Source organism: Protopterus annectens, chromosome 2.part1 (assembly GCF_019279795.1).
Source record: "Protopterus annectens isolate FY-2018-M chromosome 2.part1, PAN1.0, whole genome shotgun sequence".
Classification (NCBI taxonomy): Eukaryota; Metazoa; Chordata; order Ceratodontiformes; family Protopteridae; genus Protopterus; species Protopterus annectens.
Window position 1 is genome coordinate 1,793,328,895 of NC_056729.1, and position 23,268 is coordinate 1,793,352,162.

Sequence of the window (23,268 nt, forward strand, 5' to 3'; positions counted from 1 at the left end):
GAGCATGACTCTAGCTCCAACACCCTAGCCCAAAGATTCCTAGAATTTATGAACTCAAATGCTATGGAACAACTTGTTACCACTCCCACAAGAGGGGAAAACATACTGGACCTGATCATCACCAACATGGGGACTCTATGCTCCAGACCAGAAGTGTATCCCTCACTGGTAAGATCAGACCATAAACTAATCTCACTGGATATTCACATCCCGACCCCACCCCCTGCCCAGAACACCACAGTGAACAACTTCTCTAAAGCAAATTCACACTCCTCAAAACCGAGGTGGAAACCTTCAAAGCCCTCGGACCTGTGGAAAATACGGCACAGACCGCAGATTCCTCTATAAACGCATTCTATGGACACCTTCAGGAATGCATGGATCATGCAATCCCAAATAAAACCAAGACCCAATACTCCAAAGGCAGACGTCCTGTCTGGTGGACCCCAGCCATAAACAAACTATACAACAGAAGGAGGAAGCTACTAAATGATACAACAAAATCCCAAAAAGGTAAGGCATCACTGATCAGTATTAGTAAAAACTACGGGCACTCATAAAATTGTCTAAGGCCAGCTTCGAGAGAAAATTGCACAGGACACTAAGGATAATCACAAGGCTTTCTTTAGTTATGTTAGGAACCTGGGTGGTAATTCCCAGATATGCTCAGAGGTAGTCCAAAATGTCAAAAGAAACACCAAACCCACACATTGCCAACATCCTAGCTGACAGGTTCAGTGCAAACTTCTCCCCCACCTCCACACCGAAAGGGCAAATATTTATCCCAGCAGAGTGCTGCCCCCCTGACATCTCAGATGCTCAGGTAAGAGCCGCCCTCTCCAAAGCAGAAAGCACAGCATCAATGGGACCAGACAGTGTCCCGGGTTGTGTCCTACATGAACTCCAAGAAGAGCTACACCCAAACATAAAACTACTGTTCAATCCCAGCCTTACTACAGGATATGTGGCCAAACAGTGGTGTACAGCAACAGTGGTCCCTCTCCATAAAGGTGGTGCCTCAACGGATCCTGGACACTATTGCCCCATATGCCTGACTAGCTTGGTCTGCAAAGCTATGGAAAGGATCATCATGGACCTCATAAATAAAGATACTGGGGACCTACAGACACTGGATCATACCCAGTTTGGCTTTGTTAAGGGCAGATCCTTCCTCTTAAACCTGGTTGATTTCTTTGAAACAGTCACCAAGGCCATTGACGAGGGGAAGGTGGTCCACACAGCCTACCTGGACCTCGCAAAAGCCTTCGATACAATACCCCACTCGGGCATTCTAGAGAAGTTCACCAGCTTAAATATAATACCCTATGTCACTAGATGGATTGCACACTGGCTCAAGGACAGAACCCACATGGTTAGAATTGCTGGAGCCATGTCAGACTCCAAACCAGTTACAAGTGGCATCCCACAAGGCTCAGTCCTGGGACCTCTCTTGTTCGGTATATATTTCTCGGAGGTACAAGCCAACACGGAAGGACTGTGGCTGACCAAATTTGCAGATGACTGCAAACTGGCCGCCATAATCGACTCTCCAGCCGACACAAGCATCCTCCAAAAGGGCCTCATAGAATCAGACAACTTGTGCCAGAGCCATGGTCTCAAGCTGAATGCCAAAAAGTGTATAGTCATCCCCTTTGGCAAAAACAAAGTGCCCACAATGTACCACATAGGTGGTACTCCATTAAGTACAGAAGAAGTAATTAGGGACCTGGGGACCCAAGTTGATAGCAATCTCTCATTTGACAACCACATGGCTAAAGTGGTTAGAAAAACATTTTATATAGCCCACCTCATCATGAAGGGATTCACATCTAGATCAGGGGAGGACATCGTGCCTCTTTACTCATCCCTCATCAGGCCCATGATTGAGTACAATGCCCCTGTTGGGATGTACCTTACCAGACACCTGCAGCAACTGGAAAGACCCCAAAAGTACCTCATCAAGAGGATCAAAGGGCTCAAACAGATGCCATATGCTGACCGGTTAAAGAAACTCCAGCTCTACTCAGTGGCATACCGCCTGTTCAGAGGAGATCTGTGCCTGACATATAAAGCCATGTCCAACCTGGAATTAATGGGCATGCTGCACCTCAGAATATCCAAATCCCCTCGAGCTACACGCTCGAGAGACTTGAACCTCAGCACTGAAATAAATAGGACATGCTGGAGGGACAGATTCATAACCCAGAGGCTCCGTTCACTCTGGAATAAAATCCCAGTCCAGGTTAGGCAGAGTCCCTCATTGACTCTCTTCAAGAGGAATCTTGATGAGTGGATGGGACATCGTAGGTTTACCCCGGGTATCACTTCTGTGTCACTGTTAGACAGAGGCACAGTATACTAACTTCGAAAAAGGACATAGCAAGATAAATTTACAATGGGTGGCGAAAGCCAAACACATTCTGGCTAGGTTTATAAATGCCCTAGGGCAGATAGCCTAGTATGAACCTATGAACCTATGTACCTTGTTCCCCATTGGCCCTATGTGCTGTTAATCACCATGGCAATCACAATACTATGGTAGCATGTGCAAAGGTCACTTGTCAGTCACCTCTATGGTACAGTTGAGGAATATGTGGGTCATGTGGCAATGTCACAGCTGCCACATGTACACAGTCAACCCTCTCCCCTACACATGGATGTACAACACATGTATGAGATGCAACCACATAGCCAAACTGGGGACTAAGCACTCTGAACCCAGTACTGGCATAACCTGTCAATTGGCATGAAATACTACAGTGACTACAATACCAGTCTGATGTAGACCTACACTGACAGCAATACAAACACGTGAACACACTGGGCCATTCATGGAGCCTAAGAATAGCATCCTGAAAGAACGGCAGACACCTCTGCAGCTGGCACACAGGCATATGTTATGCCAGAACACAGCACGCATAACACATAGCACACAAATCCTGTGTGCCAAACAGTCACAGCCTATATGGCTAGACAGCACACCTGCTACAGTTGTGTTAGGTACCTTTATTGTCCGGTACAGTGAGGTCACGCTCACCAGGCTGGACAAGGGGAAGGTCACAGTGATATGCCCGTGGGGCACTATGGTCCACCACATAACACAAGCATACAGGTCAGTCAGAGGCATGGACAAATATGACTCAGTCATTGTCCATGCCACTATGGCTGACCTGTGATGTACCTCCATGGACTACATGATAGGGAACATGGAAGGGCTCTCTGAGCATATGGCACAGGCTGGTATGACCCTGACCTTGGTTGGCATCATACCCTCACCAGGAATGCTGACGTATTACTGAATGCTGATGAATTACTGTAGCTACAACATCATAGCTGAAAGGTTCCTAGCATGTAGTCACTGCATTGCTATGGAACAACTTGTTACCACTCCCACAATAGGTAAAAACATGCAGCACCTGTTCATGAACAACATGTAGACTATATGCCCCAGACCAGATGTGTATCTCTCGCTGCTAGGATGATACCATATACATCTCACACTGTATATACACATACCACATGCAGCACCTGCACAGAAGACCACAGTCATAATGTTATCCAGTGCAAATAGCATGTATTCACATGTGGCAGGTGTCAGACATGGTAACTATTGAAGGTCACAGGTACATATGTGTATTTGGCACACACATACATCATCTGTGTCTATTGCCATTACTGGTTTAATCAATGTCATGCATTATTGTGAACAACAACCCACACACATGGGCATTCTGTGTGACAAAAACACACGTGGCATGTGTGGAATTCAAAGCCATAACTAACTGTGCTATGACAGTAGTGAGAGACGCAGTAGCAGAGCATGCTATTTGCATTACTGGGAGATTTGCCCTCTTCCGCTGTACTTGTAGGGTGCTGACATCATCTCTGTGTAGAGATTGAAATATGCCGCAGCTGGTGTGTTGTACTGGTTAGCAAAAGGGTCAGTTGTCTCACACATATAATTGCACACTAGCCTCACACGGTGCCTTATGTGACCTACTTTACAGTGGCACAGTAGCCTACTGTACTGGGGAGGCAGACGCCAAGCACACTCTGGCTAAGCTGTCATTCTCTAGGGCAAACAGCCTAGTGTTGACCTCTACGCCCATATGTTTAATTGTCAGATGCACATTATTTGTTGCTGATAGACTGTTTGCAGGTCTTTATTGCCATAGCATTCCCTGTTTGTATGAACAACTTGTGTATCTGTGGAAGATGTTTGAATATGGGAGGGATCCACTATATCACGTATGTCTCTGTAGTCATTTAACTGTGTGCACTGGGCAGATTGCTGTAATGTGGTTGGTTCCTGGAATAACACGTACAAATACCAGATATGTGTGACCAACTGCTAAACTGAGATTTGGCCTAAGTGTGTGAGCATGCCCAGTTCAGCCTTCCCATGGCATGTTGTCTGACATATGTCTCATTTATCATTATTTATACCCCACACATATATTTAGATTCAGGGTTTTACAAACCATCAACTTTAGTCCGAGACTTGGGGACAATGAGAGAGCTTTAGCGAAACTAGAAATGGAATGGATTTTTAGGACTGGAGCACATAGAACACCAGGCATAAACAATTATGTATCAGTGAAACCTTTTCTTGAATAAATAGCAGCAACTGATTTAGATAGCTAGTGATGTCTGTATTCATTTTATCTTATGTTGGTTCCAAGGTATAATTCTGTAGCATTGTTAGATTTATAGCAATTATTCAATCCATTCTTGGCACTATTTTAATCACAGGTGCCACCCTTGTTATATCTTTCTACATTGCTTTTATGTCAATGATCCATTATATTGATAGTGAATATGTCCCTTCATATACAATTATATGTAGGTCAGCAATTTTATGCTGCTACTTTAAATCATCACATATATAAGACACTGAAAGAAGGGGCACTTCAATGGTGAAATAGACTGCTAATGTTTTGAAAAAATGCCATCATATCTAGTAAATAAGAACAAACTAAAATAATATAAGATAGATTCATTTGATAACCCATAGTCCATATAAGTATAATTTACGATACTACATCTATAAATAAACTACTCTCGTTGAGAGGTTAGAGATGTTATGAAAGTATGTTTTATGATCAGTGTGACTATCATAGTTATACAGAATGATTCATGGGGAGCTTCAGCTATTTACAGAAGAGGTGTCTTTCATCTGAACGTTGCATATGAGATCTACTTAATGCTATGTAGGCCTTTGACACAAGCTATATACATATTCATGTATTCACTTATTGATTTATTTATCCTCTATTCATTCACTGTCTCACTGCTATGAATATAATGATGCATATTGATATAGTAACAGCAAGTAAACAACAATGACATCACTTGATAAAATGCTCCAGCAGTTATATATAATGTTCGTAATCTGTCTAGCGATATTCTGGCTTTGCTACGCTCTATCATATATACATGCCCTTAACATGGAAATAATATGAAAATGTTCTGAAGCAACAGTAACATAGCAATATATGAACTTTAACACCTCACAAATGAAAACTGAAGCGATGTGCTGCTTTGTTTTTAAGAATGACTTCAATCTCAAACACCCACCTGACAAAACGAACTAGCAGTCATGTTTTATGTAATGTTCGGTATTTCATCTAGTGATAGTTTGGTCTCTGCTATCCTCTGTTATAGTGAATGCTTTAAAGATAGTAATAACCTGGTAATGTCTCGAATGAATATTTACATATAAATATATGAATTTTAATATATTACAAACATGAAATTCAAGCGACACGCTGTTTTGTTTGCAAGAATGATTTTAGAGTTGGATTGTTAAACATGGAATATGTTATTTTACTTCATTTTACTTTTATGTTGATTTCACTTGTTTTATTCAGATTTAACATTTGAGTATACGAATAGAGTGAGTGTTTTAAACAAATGAGATGTACTCAAGCAATGGAATTGAAGGGTTGTGCATAGCCAGTTAAACACTACAAGCTTAGCGTTCGTTTCAGGTTTCAAATTACTCTGCTCTGACTGGCTAAATCAGTATTGTAATACAGCACAGATTTTGTGGGCCATTTAATGTTATACAGAGACAAGGGTAAATATATATATTAAATTAACCATAGATGCTACATATATCTCTGCACAGAAGCCTTGTATTCACTAAACATAGGAAAGTTCCCTTCAAACTGGGTGAGGTTCTGATTGTTCTAATTGAACACACCCAATGAACCTGTTAATGATGTGATTAGAGAATACAACCAGTGCTATATAAACCATTGTATTACACTTGTTATTTGATCTGAAGAAGCTTGCAGTCGCAAGTGAAAGCGCTCATCTCATTTTTTACTTCATGACTTTGGAATAAAGAGGATTTTATCTGAAGAAGGTGTTTTCGTGGTGTATCCTGAATAGTTACTTTTTGCTGATTTATCAAAGTGTGCGAGCATGCCCAGTGTGAGCTTTCCATATGTTGAACTCTGCAGCCCACCACATTTGTGGATGAGTGTGAACTTCAACAATATCTCCCGTTTATGGTTGTGTGTCATGTTGTGTAGTTACTGTCCAACTGCTTTGCATCTGAACACAACAGGGATTATACTGTGCCTGCAGGGTTTACATGAGATACTTTGCATAGAGTTGTCAACATCCTTTCATACTGACCTAACACTGTAGTACCGTATAGTGTACTGGTTCAGTACTTTCACTGTGGTGGACAGTATCCTGGGCTTTAGTCCTATCACTGCTTTACATTTCCATAGTGAGCACAACAGCCTGGTTAGGGGCCAGTTGTGCACATCTGACCATGTTGCATTATGTTCAGATATGAACTGCTTAAACCAGGCTTGTCCAACATTGGTAGTGTATTCCACAACATAGGTGTAAATTGGCAAACACTAGCGATGTGCCCTAGACCATTTCTAATGCTAGTCAGAGAGTGTGTTTGTCCTTCGACACACATTGTAAGTGGAGTTTGCCATGACATATGTCATGGTTAGTATACTGTGCCTCCATCTACCTGTGACATAACAGTGATACCCAGGGTAAACCTACCATCTCCCATCCACTCATCAAGATTCCTCTTGAGGAGAATCGATGAGTGACTCTCTGGCTAACCTGTACTGGGAGTTTACTCATGAGTGGGGGTGGCTTCTGTGTTATGGATCATGCAGTACTGCTTGTCCTATGTATGTCAGTGCTGGGGTTCAGGTCTTTTATGTGCATAGCTCACTGCCATTCAGATTGTACAAGGTGCAGCATGTTCATTGATTCCAGCTTGGACATGGCTTTATACATCAGGCACAGCTTGCCTCTGGGTGGGCAGTATGGCAGTGTGTGGAGCTGCAGTTTGTTTAATCAGGCAACACATGGCATCTGTTCAAGCTCTTTGATACTCCTGGTGAGGTACTTTTGGGGACTTTACAGTTGATGGAGGTGTCTGCTGAGGTACATCCCACAGGGGCTATTGTAGTCAATTGTAACGCTGATGAAGGATGACTGCAGAGCCACAATGACCTCCCTTATCTAGATCTGACAACCTTCATGATTAGGTGGGTATATGGTATGTTTCTGTAAACACTACAGCCACATGTTTGTCCAATGCAGGATATCTATCACCTTGTGTCCCCAGGTCTCTCATTACATGTTAAGTAATGCGAATGGGTTAACACCTATGTGGTAATTGGTGGGCACTTACTGTATATCCACGGGGGTTGACTATACACTTTTCTGCAATTAGCTTGCTAACATGGCTATGGCATCAGTTGTCTGTTTCTATGTGGCCCTTTTGTGGGATGCTTGTGTCAGCTGGAGGGTCAGATATGGTGGGCAGTTTGTAGTCCTCTGCAAACATGTTCAGACACAGTCCTTCCATGTTGGCCTGTACCTATGGGACATATATACCAAACGAGGGAGGTCCCAGGACCAAGCCTTGTGGGATGCCAGTTATATCTGGTTTGTAGTCTGACATGGCTGCAGCATGTCTGACCATGTCAGTTCTGTCCTTGGTCTGGTTTGCAATCCCTCTACTGACATAGGGGTTTATATTTAAGCAGGTGAGCATATCTATAATGAACACGTAGGGTACTGTATGGAAGCCTTTGTAAGGTCCAGCTACGCTGTGTGGACCACATTGCCCTCATCAATGACCTTAATGACTGTTTCAAATGAGTCAAACATGTTTAAGGGGCAGGATCTGCACTTAAGAAAGCCACACTGGGTAGGGTCTGGTGTCAGTAGGTCCCCAATATCTTTATGTCTGCGGTACATGCTGATCCTTTCCATAGCTGTGCAGACCATGCTTCTCAGGATTCTGGGGTGGTAGTTTGCAGTATCAATTTAGGCAACACCTTTGTTGAGAAGGACCACTGTTGTTGTACACTGCTCTTTGGGTGCATATCCTGTGGTAAGGTTGACATTGAGCAGTAGTGTGATTTGGCATTCCATTCTTCTTGGAGTCCATGTTGGACTCAGCCCAGGACACCATCTCATACCATTGCTGCTGTGTGTTTTGCTTTGTAGATGCTGGCTGTTACCTCAGCATCTGCAATGTCAGGGGGCCAGCAGTCTGCTGGGATAGATATTTTGCATTCTGAGGGGGGCTTGCACTGCACCTGTCAGGTTGTATGTTGGCAATATGTGTGTGTGTTTGGTATGTTGTTTGTAATATTTGTGTGATTCAGAGCATATCTGTGAATTCCCAACACGGTTCCTACCATCAGTTGAGAAAGCCTTGTGATTATCCTTAGTGTCCTGTACAATTTGTATCTTCATAGGTTCATAGGTTCATACTAGGCTATCCACCCTAGGGCATTTATAAGCCTAGCCAGAGTGTGTGTGGCTTTCGCCACCCCTTGCTATGTGAATATTATGGCCATTTATGATTTACTTTACTGTGCCTCTGTCTGACCTGACACAGTGAAGACCCCAGTGTACATCTACGATCATCCATCCACTTGGCAAGATTCCTGTTGAAGAGTGTCAGTGAGGGGCTCTGCCTAACATGGAGTGGGATTCTGTTCCAGGGTGTGGGGAGCCTCTGGGTTATGTATCTGTCCCTCCAGCACATCCTATTTCATTATGTGTTGATGTTGACATCTCTCACTCTCACAGCTCCGATGGCTTTGGGTTTTCTGGGGTGGAGCATGTCCATTACTCCTGTGTTGGACATGGCCTTGTACAACAGACATACAATGCCTCTGTGTAGGCAGTATGTGACTGCATTCAGCTGGGGTGTCTACAGCCAGGCAGCATATGACATATATTTGAGACCCTTTATCCTCTTGGTGAGGTACCTTTGAGGTCTTTCTAACTGCTGCAGGTGTCAGGTAAGGTACATCCCAAATGAGGCATTGTACTAGATTATGGGTCTGATAAGAGAACAGTATAGGGGCACAATGAACTCTGTTGACGTAGATGTGAATCCTTTCATGATACGGTGTCCAATATAGACAGTCTTCCTAGCCACATTGGCAATGTGAGTGTCACATAACAGGTTACTGTCCACTTGTGTCCCTAGGTCCCTGATTACTCCTTCCATACATAATGGTTTACCACCTATGTGGTAATTTGTGAGTACCTTGTTTGGTATTTGGTGGGACATTCATACTGTCCAGTGTCTTCAGGACAGCTGGGTGGGGTTCCTGTGTGTGAGAGTGTGGTCTGTAGCATGCTACAGATTGTACAGCAGTCTTGCCTACGGTTAGTTGCACATGGGTGGACTCCAATGCTTTCTGCATTGTCAGTTACCTGGACGTATGGGTGTCTGTGCTGAATATGGATACTCACCCTCCTTTTATGTTTTGGTCCAGGTTTTGGGGCCATAACGCATGATATGTGGTATAACCTGGTAGTGCTGGTGTGCTGTCAGGAGGCTTGCAGCAGGTTTCTGTCACTGCACAGACATCGATGTTCTCCATACTGGGGAGGGCCTCGGGAGCATGCATATTGAGGTTTACATGTCTGGCATTGGTCAGCATTACCCTTATGTTTCTTTCCACTTGTGTTTTCTAGGGTGGTGGGTTAGTCTTTTCAGCCTTGCCTACGAAAGGCTCTATGGAGGTGGCAAAAGCCTTATCCAATATCCAGACGCCCAGGGGTAACAGGTGCAAGCCATCCCTCTAACAGCAGCGTGGCTTGTCAAGCATGACATCCCAAGCAGACAGACATTGGATCCCCTTGGAATGACACCAGTAATTGTGCCACTTGTTAAAGCTGATCATTCTGTGTTTGTACTGTGGCATCATTCTTGGTGAGGGTAGGATGCTGCAAATGGTCAGTGTCATACCGGCCTGGACTACATAATTGGAGAACTCATCTATGTCTCTTTTCATGTAGTCTGGGGAGGTACATCTCAGGTCATTCACACCAGCATGGACTATGACTGCATCATATTTCTACTTGCTTTGGGGTGACCTGCATACTTGTGTTATGTGGCGTATTGTAGCAGCCTACAGGCAGCTTACTGTACCCTTTCCCTTGTTCAGTCTGGTGAGCGGGACAGCAGCATGTCTCTCTATGGAGTCACCTATTACAACTGTATCAGGCATGTTGTTTCTCCTTCTGGCCTGTGACTGTTTGGCACACCAGCTTTGTGTACTATGTGTTGCATGTGCTATGTTTGGAGGTTGTGGTTGCTTGGGTGTCTGCTTTGGAGGCCTCTGTTGGTGTGGTGTGTTTGTAATTCGGGCCTCCGGGAATGTTTTTCTGTGTTTATGTCTTTGGTTTACAGTTGTGATAGGTCTATGTGGGACTGGGTTTGTGGTGTGTGGTTACCTTCTCCTCCTGACTAGTTTTGACAGTACTGAGTTGAGGGAGCTCAGCCTCCAGTTTGGATAAATGGTTGCATCTCTCACATATATTTGTATTTCTTGGGGGGTGTTGAGGGTTGTCTGTGTACTTGGGGCAGGTGTAACATTGTCTCAAGATTCACAGATTCAACTTGTTGTAGCTGGCCTTAGTGGATTGTATGTGTGGACATATTTTATTGCCATACTACTGATCAGTGATTACGTCCCTTTTTATGTTTTCTCTATCATGTAGTAGCTTCCTCATTCTCTTGCATGGTTTGGTAATGGCTGGAGTCCACCATGCCAGATGCCTGCGTGTATGGCATTGTGTCTTGTTTTAATTTAGGATTGCATAATCCAAGCATTCCTGGCAGTGTTCATGGAATGCCTGTATAACAGGTTCTGAGGTGTGGCCCATATTTTGCACTTGCACAGGGCCTTTAATGGATTCCACATCAGTTTGGAGGAGTGCAACTTTTGCTTTACACATGTTTTTCACTGTGGTTTTCTGGCCAGGGACTGTGGTCAGGATGTGTATATCCAGTGTGATTACTCTATGGTCTGGTCTTACCAGTGAGGGATACACTTCTCATCTTGCCATCCAGTACCCATGTTGCTGATTATCACATCCAGTATGCTTACTCCTCTTGTGGGAGTGGTATGTTGTTCCTGGGCATTTTGGTTTATGGATTCTAGGAACTTTTGTCCTACAGTGTTGGAGCTAGTATAATGCTCCCAGTCTATGTCTGGGTATTTTCAGTCACCCAATATAATGTGGTTTGGAGGACTTGATATATTCATGTATTCCAACATAGGCCAGGTGCAGTTCCTGGTGTTGGGATGGTAGTCTGTAGCAGGCTATAAACTGGGAGGCAGTTTTAGCCACTGTTACTTGACCATGGCTAGTCCATGCTGCTTCTTGTTGTGGTACCAACATGGGGGTGTGGTTATCCTTGACAATTATTGCTAGTCACCCTCCTTTTGTAGCTTGTTCCATGTTTTGAGGCTGTACAGCACAGTATGAGGTGTAACCTGGCAGTGTTAGGGTGCTGTTGTGAGCCTTGACCCAGTTTTCTGTTACAGCACAGATATCAACATTCTCCATACTGGGTGAGTTTAGACTGCATGCATCTTGCTGTTTAGACTTCTGACATTGGGTAGCATTACATATAGGTTCTTATCCCTTGTGATACCTATGGAGGTGGGTTTGTGTTTTGAGCCTTACCTATTCAGGGCATGCTGTGGGCAACAACAGCCTTTGCCAGTATCCATATGGCCTGCACTGATAGGTGCATGCCAGCCCTAGCAGGTGGAGCATCATGTCATGCTCAGCGTGTCATTCCCGGGCTGGCACACATTGGATCCCCTTTGACTAACTGCAATACTTCAGCCAATTATTGCAATTGATCATCTCATCGTCATATTGTGGCATCATGCTTGGTGAGGGTAGGATGTTAGTCAGGGTCCTCAAGTGTGCATATACTACATGGTGTTACATTGCTTAACACATGGCATTCATGCCTCAGGTGGTGCTGCAGGGCTGCCTCTGTCGGATGCACATACTACACTCCCTGTACATGTTTGAGAGCAGGTTATGTCATTTTAGGCATCCCTGTTATTATATGAGTGAGTCAGAGGGGTATCATTCCCAGGGTTCCTACTGAGCCAGTGTATGTGCTATGCGTTGCCTCTTTGCCAAGGCCAGGGCATACTGGGCACGCCTCCTTCTGCCTACTGGGGCAGGCTCAGGTTGTTCCTCCTCCGAGTCACGCTCTGCCTGTGATGGCCTTGGCAATGGTGGGGGCTGTTTGGCCTGGCCCTATGCTGGTCCTGCTGCAGCTGTTTTTGCAAGATCATATTATGTAGCATAGCACATACCATGACAATTTGGGTACATGTAGCTGGTGAGTACTGCAAGGCTCCACCAGATGTGTTCAGACACCGGAACCATGACTTGAGCAGCCCAAACACACGCTCTATTACATTACGTGTTTGTGCGTGTGCCTCATTATTATCCTGTTCAGGTGTGTGTGCGTTTCTGATGGGTGCCATCAGCCACGGCTCCAGTGCATAATCTGCATCCCCCACTAGGTGTCCATGTGGGATGTCTCCATTGGCAAATGTCTGGTACAGCTGTGTCAAATGCCAGATATGGGAATCATGGTAGCTCCCAGGGCAGCCAGCACACACATTCATTATTATGCCCTGGGCATCACACACGACCTGGCAGTTGATGGAGGGGAAGCCCTTGTGGTTAATGTAGGCCCTACCCTGCTCACCGGCTGGTGCTTTGATGCGTATGTGCGTACAGTCTATTGCACCCACTACCTCAGGGTATTCCGTTATTTACTGGAAGAGATGCATATTGCTGGCCAATACCTCACGGGCATTGGGGAAATATACATGATCACCGACATGTGCTGACATGCCATCCAGGAACTGGTGCAGTACCCTGGAGGCTGATGCCTGTGATATCCCCATCATATCACCAGTTGGTCTCTGGAAGGTACCTGTTGCTAGTATTCTTAGGCCAACACATACCTTGGTTTCCACTGGGATGGGTTCCCCTCTGTTGGTTCTGTGTGTGAGGCGTGGCCTGCACAGCTTGACAATTTGCTGCAGGAGGTCTCTGTCCACTCTATAGCGCTCTACTATCTCCAGCTCATGTAACCCGTGGTAGGTGACCCTGGGCCTGTACACTCTTCTCCGTCTCCTCACTGTGGGTTGTCTGGCACCATCTGCATTGTCACCACCCTCAGCAAGTCGCCTATGTCTCCTTATGACAGCTATGACAGCCCCTAGCATTTCTGCTCTGAGTTCAGCTTTTTCAGTTTTCACTTCTAATAGCTTACTCCTGTCTTGCAGTGTCTCTTGAGAGAAACATCTTGCACTGCTGTTTGCAGAGTTTTAAGTGCTTGGCTGAGCTACTATTCTGCCTGTGTAATTGCCTGCTTCTAATTGTTTTCACCTGCTAGCTCCAGCAGTATTCCCTGGTAGCTTCCTACTAATTCTGTTGCTTCCTTTTTCCTTTCTGTTTCCTCAGGGGGGAGCAATGCGCATACCAGCAGAAACACGCTCACAGTGGCTTAAACACGCGCACACATGCTTACACGATTCAAAATCTGCTTATTCGGGTTAAAACACGTGCACACCAGCGCAAACAGTCTTAGAAGTCTGTCAAAATGCTCCCACATGCTCAGTCTGCCTTACATGCGTGCACACTGCCCTACTTGCGCCTCATGGCGAGCACACGTGCGCATGCACGCCCAGCAAGAAACTTTGGTGTAAGCAACAGTGTACACCTTCCATTTCTTGACTTTCCCATGCTTATCTTGTGGCACTCCTCTTTCCATGATATGTGTCTGACACCTGTCATGTAACACTGACCTCCAATGAACTGCATTTCTTTCTACCCTTCCCCCCTGTGATGTCACCTATCTCCTACTCTATTCCTCCCCCTTATGTATCTCTTACACTACTCAGAATGTACTCATTTGCTATGTAACAGTGGAATTCAGTATCCTAACACTCATTTACATCAGATTGCCTACTAATGCTTAGTTACATGTCTTAGACTCAGCTTCCCCCCTTAGCAACCACTAAACGGTGGCCATGTTGTTTTTGGTCTGCTGGTCCCTGCATTGTAAATCCATGTATTGCATAAAACCCACATTTGTGGGTTTATAACCTTCATTTTTATGTTTTATACAGCGCAGCCCGTTTGCGCGGGGCTGCGCTGCGTTTAAACATCGTCGATCGCCGAAAAAAAAATTATTTTTCATATTTGCATCAGGGTACCTTGCCAATGGCCACATATTTGGCCACTGGCATGCTGCCTGACACATATGCACCCTTTATTTGGAGCTGATATGGCTCCATTGTGATTTTTGCAGAAACATACTCAGTTGTCAACTGAGTACATTTCTGCAGCTAAAACGGCTCTTACACGGGCTGCTTTGGGCTTTGTGGATCACTAATCTACCTCATTTGCATGCCTTTCGGCTACAAGTGAGGTGATTAGCATATCCATGCCCACTCCGTCTAAGAGACGTTTTAGCTGGTCTCTTACACGGACTTTAGGGCTGTTCCTGGATCGCGAAGGCTGCATGGAGTCTTACACTACTCTTAGACTCCATGCAAGCCTTCGTGAATCCTGCCCAGTGTCTTTGGCTGTATCATTGGTGCCCATAGTGAGCTGAGGGATGTAGTGTTTTATCATTTGAAATTGATCACTGTGGGTCCATTTGGTGTGTGGTGACAAAGACTAGGAAGAAAAAAAAAAACTAGTCTCTGAAGTAGGTAAGGTTACTTACTAGTTCATTCTGGTGCTTTTGCATACTTGGACAGACCAGTGAAGGGGTATTTGGGGGAAATGTTTAATTTTGGTGATTGCACATACTTGAACAGACTACTGAAGGGGTCATTGGGGGAAATGTTTCATTTTGGTGATTGTACATACCTAGACAGACTACTGAAGGCGTCATTGGGAGAAGTGTTTAAGTTTGGTGTCCTTGGAGTGCTTGTGCATACTTGGCTAGATTACTAAAGGGGTCACTGGAGGAAATGTTTCATTTTGGTGTTTTTGTGGAGTTCTTGTGCTTACCTGAACATACTACTGAAGGGGTGGTTGGGGTGAAATGTTTCATTTTAGATCTTATGCTTACTTGGACAAAGTACTGAAGGAGGCATTGGGGGAAACTTTAATTTTGGTTCTTGTACTTGTGCTTACTTAGAGAGACTACTGAAGGTGTTGTTGGGGAAAATGTTTCAGTCTGATGTCATTGGAGGGCTTGTGCATACCTGGATAGACTCTTGAAGGGATCTTTATGTGGAAAAGATTAAGTTTCTTGTCACTGAAGTGCTAGAGCATAGTTGGACAGACTACAGAACGGATCTCTGGGAGGAAATGATTAATTTTGGTGGTGTTTCTGTGCTCAAAACTACTGAAGGGATTATTGGGGGACGTGTTTCATTCTGTTATCACTTGAGTGCTTGTCCATACATGGACAGAGTACTGAATAGGTTATTGGGGAAGTGTTTAATTTTGGTGCTTGTGCATACATGAACAAACTACTGAAGAGACCTTTGTGGGAAATAATTAATTTTGGCATCATTTATTATTTATTTATTTATTTATTATTTGACATTTCTTGACCGAGTTGGTCCGACTGGGCAGAAGCCCTTTTTCAGTGGAGGTCCAGGGTGAAAAGCTCCACTGTTTTGTCCGGGACTCAACTCTCTTATGTAAAATAAAAAAGTATATATTTTTAGTCAAGTACTTGCTGTTTTTATCTATTTTGTGCATTTGACTGCTTGTGCATACATGGACAAACTATTGAAGTGATTGGTGAGGGGAAAATATTCATTTTGATGTCAGTAAAATGCTTGTGCATACACAGACAAACTACTGAAAGGTCATTGGGGGACTTTATTCATTTTGATGTCAGTAAAATGCTTGTGCATACACAGACAAACTACTGAAAGGTCATTGGGGGACTTTATTCATTTTGATGTCAGTAAAATGCTTGTGCATACACAGACAAACTACTGAAAGGTCATTGGGGGACTTTATTCATTTTGATGTCAGTAAAATGCTTGTGCATACACAGACAAACTACTGAAAGGTCATTGGGGGACGTTATTCATTTTGATGTCAGTAAAATGCTTGTGCATACACAGACAAACTACTGAAAGGTCATTGGGGGACTTTATTCATTTTGATGTCAGTAAAATGCTTGTGCATACACAGACAAACTACTGAAAGGTCATTGGGGGACTTTATTCATTTTGATGTCAGTAAAATGTTTGTGCATACACAGACAAACTACTGAAAGGTCATTGGGGGACTTTATTCATTTTGATGTCAGTAGAATGCTTGTGCATACACAGACAAACTACTGAAAGGTCATTGGGGGACTTTATTCATTTTGATGTCAGTAAAATGCTTGTGCATACACAGACAAACTACTGAAAGGTCATTGGGGGACTTTATTCATTTTGATGTCAGTAAAATGCTTGTGCATACACAGACAAACTACTGAAAGGTCATTGGGGGACTTTATTCATTTTGATGTCAGTAAAATGCTTGTGCATACACAGACAAACTACTGAAAGGTCATTGGGGGACTTTATTCATTTTGATGTCAGTAAAATGCTTGTGCATACACAGACAAACTACTGAAAGGTCATTGGGGGACTTTATTCATTTTGATGTCAGTAGAATGCTTGTGCATACACAGACAAACTACTGAAAGGTCATTGGGGGACTTTATTCATTTTGATGTCAGTAAAATGCTCGTGCATACACAGACAAACTACTGAAAGGTCATTGGGGGACTTTATTCATTTTGATGTCAGTAAAATGCTTGTGCATACACAGACAAACTACTGAAAGGTCATTGGGGGACTTTATTCATTTTGATGTCAGTAAAATGCTTGTGCATACACAGACAAACTACTGAAAGGTCATTGGGGGACTTTATTCATTTTGATGTCAGTAAAATGCTTGTGCATACATGGAGAAACTACTGAAGGGACTGCCATGACATTTGGAGAAAGAAAGCAAACAGTGCAGCTACACTGTTTATAGGCAGCAATGCAGCAATGTCAAGAATTATTTTAATGCATGTTCTTCTTGATTTTAAAACAAGGATATAGTAAATCCTTCCCTCACTGAAGATTAAACCCCATGAATACAGATCTCAATTAAATTTAAGTGTCTTTTTCAGGGAGGGACAAGCTCCCCTACATCCCCAATATTGGGGTATACCACCCACACACTCCACATTTATATTACCAGTCTCTTCTTGGTTACTGAAAAAAGGTAATTAGGTCTCTGCCTCTTATGAAAGGAGGGTCAAGGGAGCATACTCCTCAACTTCTAAGCACAAGAAGTCTGGACAAAGTCTAAAATAATGTGGTTAGAGGCCCGAAAAGGGACAGGTTTTAAATATTGCTCTTGCAATGTTTAAACTTAGAAAGAGGCTAGAATAACAGGTATTAATATGCATTTTCTGAGTAAAAGTGAAGTCTGAAACACAAATATATGTCAATATTTAATGAGTTCAATCCTCACAGATTTGCCAAAAAGCCACAAATCTTATGAGGTGAAAGTCTGGAAATTATGCAAAAATCTGGAAGGTGAGTGATGTGGTCAGGGGTCAGGACTAAGTATTCAGCACATGTTGTTTCATACTCTAAAAGTCTGTTTGTTGCCTGGGTGAACTAAGGAGAAAAATCAGTCAAAATGAGAGCTGACTCTACTCTATATTCTTAATGGGTTTCTCTAAGTCTCCATTAGATACCTTGAAATAATCATGATTACCACAGTGGTTCAGCAGTCAGTGTTGCTGCCTCAAAGCAAGAGGTTTGCCAGTTCGACCCTTGGCTGGGGTGCCTTCTGTCCGGAGTCTGCATGTCCTCTCTGTGGTCCCGTGGGTTTCCTCCGGGTGCTCTGGTTTCCTCCCACATCCCAAAGACATGCTGTAGGTGGATTTGACACTCTAAATTGGCCCTAGGAATGAGTGCTTGTGTGTGTGTGCCTTCTGTGGAAGGTTGGGCGCCGGGCTGGCAACTCGACACCATAAAACTCCACTGCCAATCATGAGCGGACAGGTGATCTGCTGTGGTGACCCCTAACCGGGAAAAGCCGAAAGAGGAAGACTGCAGATCTGCAGAAAAACAAACTGTGCTTCCCAAAGTATTATACTGAATGCCTGAGCCACAAATTGGTGTTAGGGCTTTGGATACAGAATAACAAACTGTGCTGCCCAAAGTATTACACTGTATGCCTGAGCCACAGATTGGTGTAGGGCTTTGGATACAGAATAACAAACTGTGCTTCCCAAAGTATTATACTGTATGCCTGAACCACATATTGGTGCAGGGCTTTGGATACAGAATAACAAACTATTCTGCCCAAAGTATTACACTGTACGTCTGAGCCACAGATTGGTGTAGGGCTTTGGATACAGAATAACAAACTGTTCTGCCCAATGTATTACACTGTATGCCTGAGCCACAGATTGGTGTAGGGCTTTGAATACAGAATAACAAACTGTGCTTCCCAAAGTATTATACTGTATGCCTGAGCTACAGATTGGTGTAGGGCTTTGCATACAGAATAACAAGCTGTGCTGCCCAAAGTATTATACTGTATGTCTGAGCCACAGACTGGTGTAGGGCTTTGGATACAGAATAACAAACTGTGCTTCCCAAAGTATTATACTGAATGCCTGAGCCACAGATCGGTGTAGGGCTTTGGATACAGAATAACAAACTGTGCTTCCAAAAGTATTATACTGAATGCCTGAGCCACAGATCGGTGTAGGGCTTTGGATACAGAATAACAAACTGTGCTGCCCAAAGTATTACACTGTATGCCTGAGCCACAGATCGGTGTAGGGCTTTGGATACAGAATAACAAACTGTTCTGCCCAAAGTATTATACTGTATGCCTGAGCCACATATTGGTGTAGGGCTTTGGATACAGAATAACAAACTGTTCTGCCCAAAGTATTATACTGTATGCCTGAGCCACATATTGGTGTAGGGCTTTGGATACAGAGTAGCAAACTGTTCTGCCCAAAGTATTACACAGTATGCCTGAGCCACAGATTGGTGTAGGGCTTTGGATACAGAATAACAAACTGTTCTGCCCCAAAGTATTACACTGTATGCCTGAGCCACAGATTGGTGTAGGGCTTTGGATACAGAATAACAAATTGTGCTGCCCAAAGTATGACACTGTATGCCTGAGCCACAGATTTGTGTAGGGCTTTGGAAATGTTCCTTCTCCTGTTGGTGTTTAAGCAGCTGAAGAGTATCATAAAATAGGATGTGGTTGGGTAATGCCATATACAAGTAGTTATTGAATTCTATATTTAGGATTATTACTGGGCTTTTATAAAATCTGTGTTTTAATTATAATGAAAGTCATTTTAGCTTGGACACTTCCTTTATTGATGACTAGCATGAGAGTTGGATATACACACCTATCATAATTTGTTTTGTGCAGTATCAGAATGATCTTGTGTATATGTGTTTATGTGTGTGTGTTTGTGTGTGCGTGTTAGTATGTGTGTTTGTGTTGTGTATAAGTTCGTATTAGTACTAGGCTATCTACCCTTGTGGGTCATTTTAAGCCTTGCCAAATTTCTCATCCCAAAGGTAAGAATCAAACCCTTTATTTACCAAGCTATTAATAGTATAATTTATTATGTTGCTCTTGGCATTTGGACTGTATCTGCAAAGAGAGGTGGACTGTGCTGAATTCTGCTTTATTTTTAATATCTCTGTGGTTTCTTTAAATGCTTTTCTACCTCTTGATGTATGTTTTTGTGAAAAGTTGTTGTCAAGGCATTTTTCCAACACCTGTTCAAAAATAAAATCGTCCTGTAGATGGTGTTCGTGGTGTGGGGCTACAATGAGGGTCCTGCCCTGGGCTCCAGTGGCCTAGCTACTCCTCTGCACATGCACACACACACACACACACACACACACACACACACACACACACACACACACACACACACACACACACACACACACACACACACACACACACACACACAGACAAACATGGGTCTGGATAACTTGAGCAACTGCTAAAAAAGTTTCCAGCTTTCCTACCTGTTTAATTTGGTTGTTGGGAAATCTGATTCACTTTGTTGTGAAATTGATAGGATGGCGAATATGTCCTTTCCTTCAGTATGGTGTATACACACACACACACACACACACACACACACACACACACACACACACACACACACACACACACACACACACACCCCTACACCCCACCACCATATGGTATTATGTTTGAGTGTGCTGTATAGTCTGTATAACATTTAACAAACAGTTTTAAGGTAGCTTTGCTGTGTCACTGGCACAACAGGTATTGCACTTGCCTTTTGTGCGGAAAGCTGTGAGTTCTTTTCTCACACCGGGTAGATCGATTGCTGATACTACAGAGCAGTATAAGAAGGGTGCTACACTCTTGAGTGTGTTGTCCTTTGGATGAGACATTAAACAGAGGCCCCATCTGCATTATGTGGTGGTAGCTCAGGTGGATGTAAAATACCCCATGGCACCTATTCTCCCAGAAAGGTCACCGATGTGCTGGCCAAATTTCCTCTAGTACAATAAATCCCATCTCAGGTATTTCCTAAAAGGAGAATGACAGTCTAGTGGGACTAATACATTTAACAAAAGATAAAAAATAATATAAAAAAGGGATTGAATAAAAAAGGAGGATGGGTTGGATACAATCCTGCAGACTAAAATAAGTTAGTTCTAACATCAGTATGGAACAGTTCTTAACTCTCAAATGTGCCTTATTTTAATAACATCCATTCTGTTAACAGCCTTAGTTTACAGACATCTTTTATGTTAAATATTGTAGCCATGACTTACAAATAAAATTAATTTTGTGTGTTTTTCAGGGGAGATCAAGTATGTTTGAATATTTATTTGAATTATTATACTAACACTAACTATTTATTTTGCTTTTCACAGGTATTGGATTGAAATATTTTGCACTTGGTGATGTTGCCATGTTAACCGTGTTCGGACCTCTGTTAGTGACATTTGCTTATTCTGCCCAAGTGGGACATCTGTCTGTTGCACCAAGTCTATATTCAGTTCCTCTTGTCCTAAGTGCAGAGGCTATGCTGCACAGCAACAACACCAGAGATATGCAGTCTGACCACAAGGCAGGAATTGTTACCCTCGCCATCCTGATTGGACCGACTTTATCTTACATCCTATATAACCTTTTGTTATTTGTACCATACATCATATTTTGTATTTTAGCATGTCGTTATTCATTTATTATGGCTTTGACACTTCTTTCCTTGCCTAAGGCATTTTCACTGGAGAGACAGTTACGGACCCAAAATTATGCCACTATTTTTGAAGAAACTGCCAAGCTTAATTTATTAATTGGTTTTTTATTCACTTTAGCTTTAATATTGTCTCCATCTGGGAGTTTGCCAAAATTATAGTACTTCTGTCTTATGCAGTTGTTATTTAAAATATTCAGAAATGTTCACTTCAATAGCTGTATCTCTTCTCTGTCAACTAAACTTTAATCATGTATCTTTGTTAGTATGTCAATATTCATAGGTTCATGAGTGTTTATTAGGCTACAACCACAAGGGCCTTTTTAAGCCTAGCCATGCATCTCAGATCTTGGACATTTTCTCGTACCCTTGATAAGTGTAAGCAGGGGCATGGGAGATGAAACATTTACAAGTAGTGGCCTGAGAGATGAACCATGGCTCCTTGTGTCCACTAGAGACACAGAGGCCAAACCAGTGATGAATTTCCTGTTCCCATCCAATTGTCCAAATTACAGTTGAAATGGGTTAGAGAGGAACTCTGCTTCACATGGATGGGGAGCCTGTTCTAGAGAAGCAGTAGTCTTTGGGATACATACTTATCTCTCCAGCAGGTCCTATTTATATCAGAGGCAAGGTTTAAGTCTTTAGAATGGGTAATTTTGGTGATGTTTATTTTGAGGATATGCAGGAGGTCCATCAGGGCAGAGTCTGACAATGCCTTGTATAGCAGGCATAGATCTCCCCTCAACAACCTGTAGAAGACAGAATGTAGGAATAGGTCTTGCATAGGACATGTTATTTACACCCTTCTTCCTTTAAGTGAGTAACTTCTGTGGACATTCTAATTATTGGATGTGCCTGGCTAGGTACATACCATAGGGGGCAATGTAATCAATGACAGGTCTGATGAATGCTGAATACAGTGGAATAATGACTTCCTTGGACCTAGGTGCTATACCTTTGTTTATAAGTTGCACAACATAGAATGATTTTCTCAAAGCTATACACACATGATAGTAAAAGGCTAGCTTGCTGTCTCTGTGCGCTCCCAAGTCCCTGACTACTGGGTCACCTCTTAGGGTTATGTTGTCAATATGATAGTTACCAGGGATGGATGACTTCCCAAATAATACCATTATACATTTCTTGTCATTTAGTTTTAGTCCATGGTTCTGACACCAGGTATATGTCTGTGTCAGCCCTTCTTGAGGAACATTTTTTGTTGGGGGATTCTATGACTTCTAATTTGCAATCTTTTGCAAATTTAGTCAGACAGAGGCCATTGACAGTGGCCTTAATTTCAGAGAAGTAAGTGCCAAAAAGGAGCAGTCCCAGGACCAGTCCTTGAGGGATACTGCTTGTGACTGGCCTCTTTGTAGAGGTGCGTTCCTCAATTCTAACTTCCTGGGTTTTGTCTGTGAGCCAGCTGGCTATCCACCAAGTGACATAAGGGTTTATCCTAACCTCCTGAGTTTGTCAACAATGCTCGGGTGGGTTATTGTGCCAAATGCCTTTTGTCAGGTCAAGGTAGGCAGTGCAAATCATTTTTCCCTCATTCAGTGCTTTGGTGACTTTCTCAAAGAAGTCCACCAGTTTGAGTAGGCAAGAACTGCCCTTGACAAAACAAAGTGGGTTGGGTCCATTGTCTGGAGGTT

At 43.1% G+C, this 23,268-nt stretch overlaps 1 protein-coding gene across 1 annotated transcript in view; it reads left to right on the plus strand.

The window, feature by feature from the left end:
• Positions 1-21,775, plus strand: part of LOC122795036 (ubiA prenyltransferase domain-containing protein 1-like) — a 49,586-nt gene extending 27,811 nt beyond the window's left edge. Inside the window, exon 2 of the mRNA XM_044063617.1 lies at positions 21,288-21,775. Coding sequence (XP_043919552.1) covers positions 21,288-21,775 — 488 coding nt within the window. The remainder of the gene's footprint in view (positions 1-21,287) is intronic.
• Positions 21,776-23,268: the final 1,493 nt, after the last annotated feature.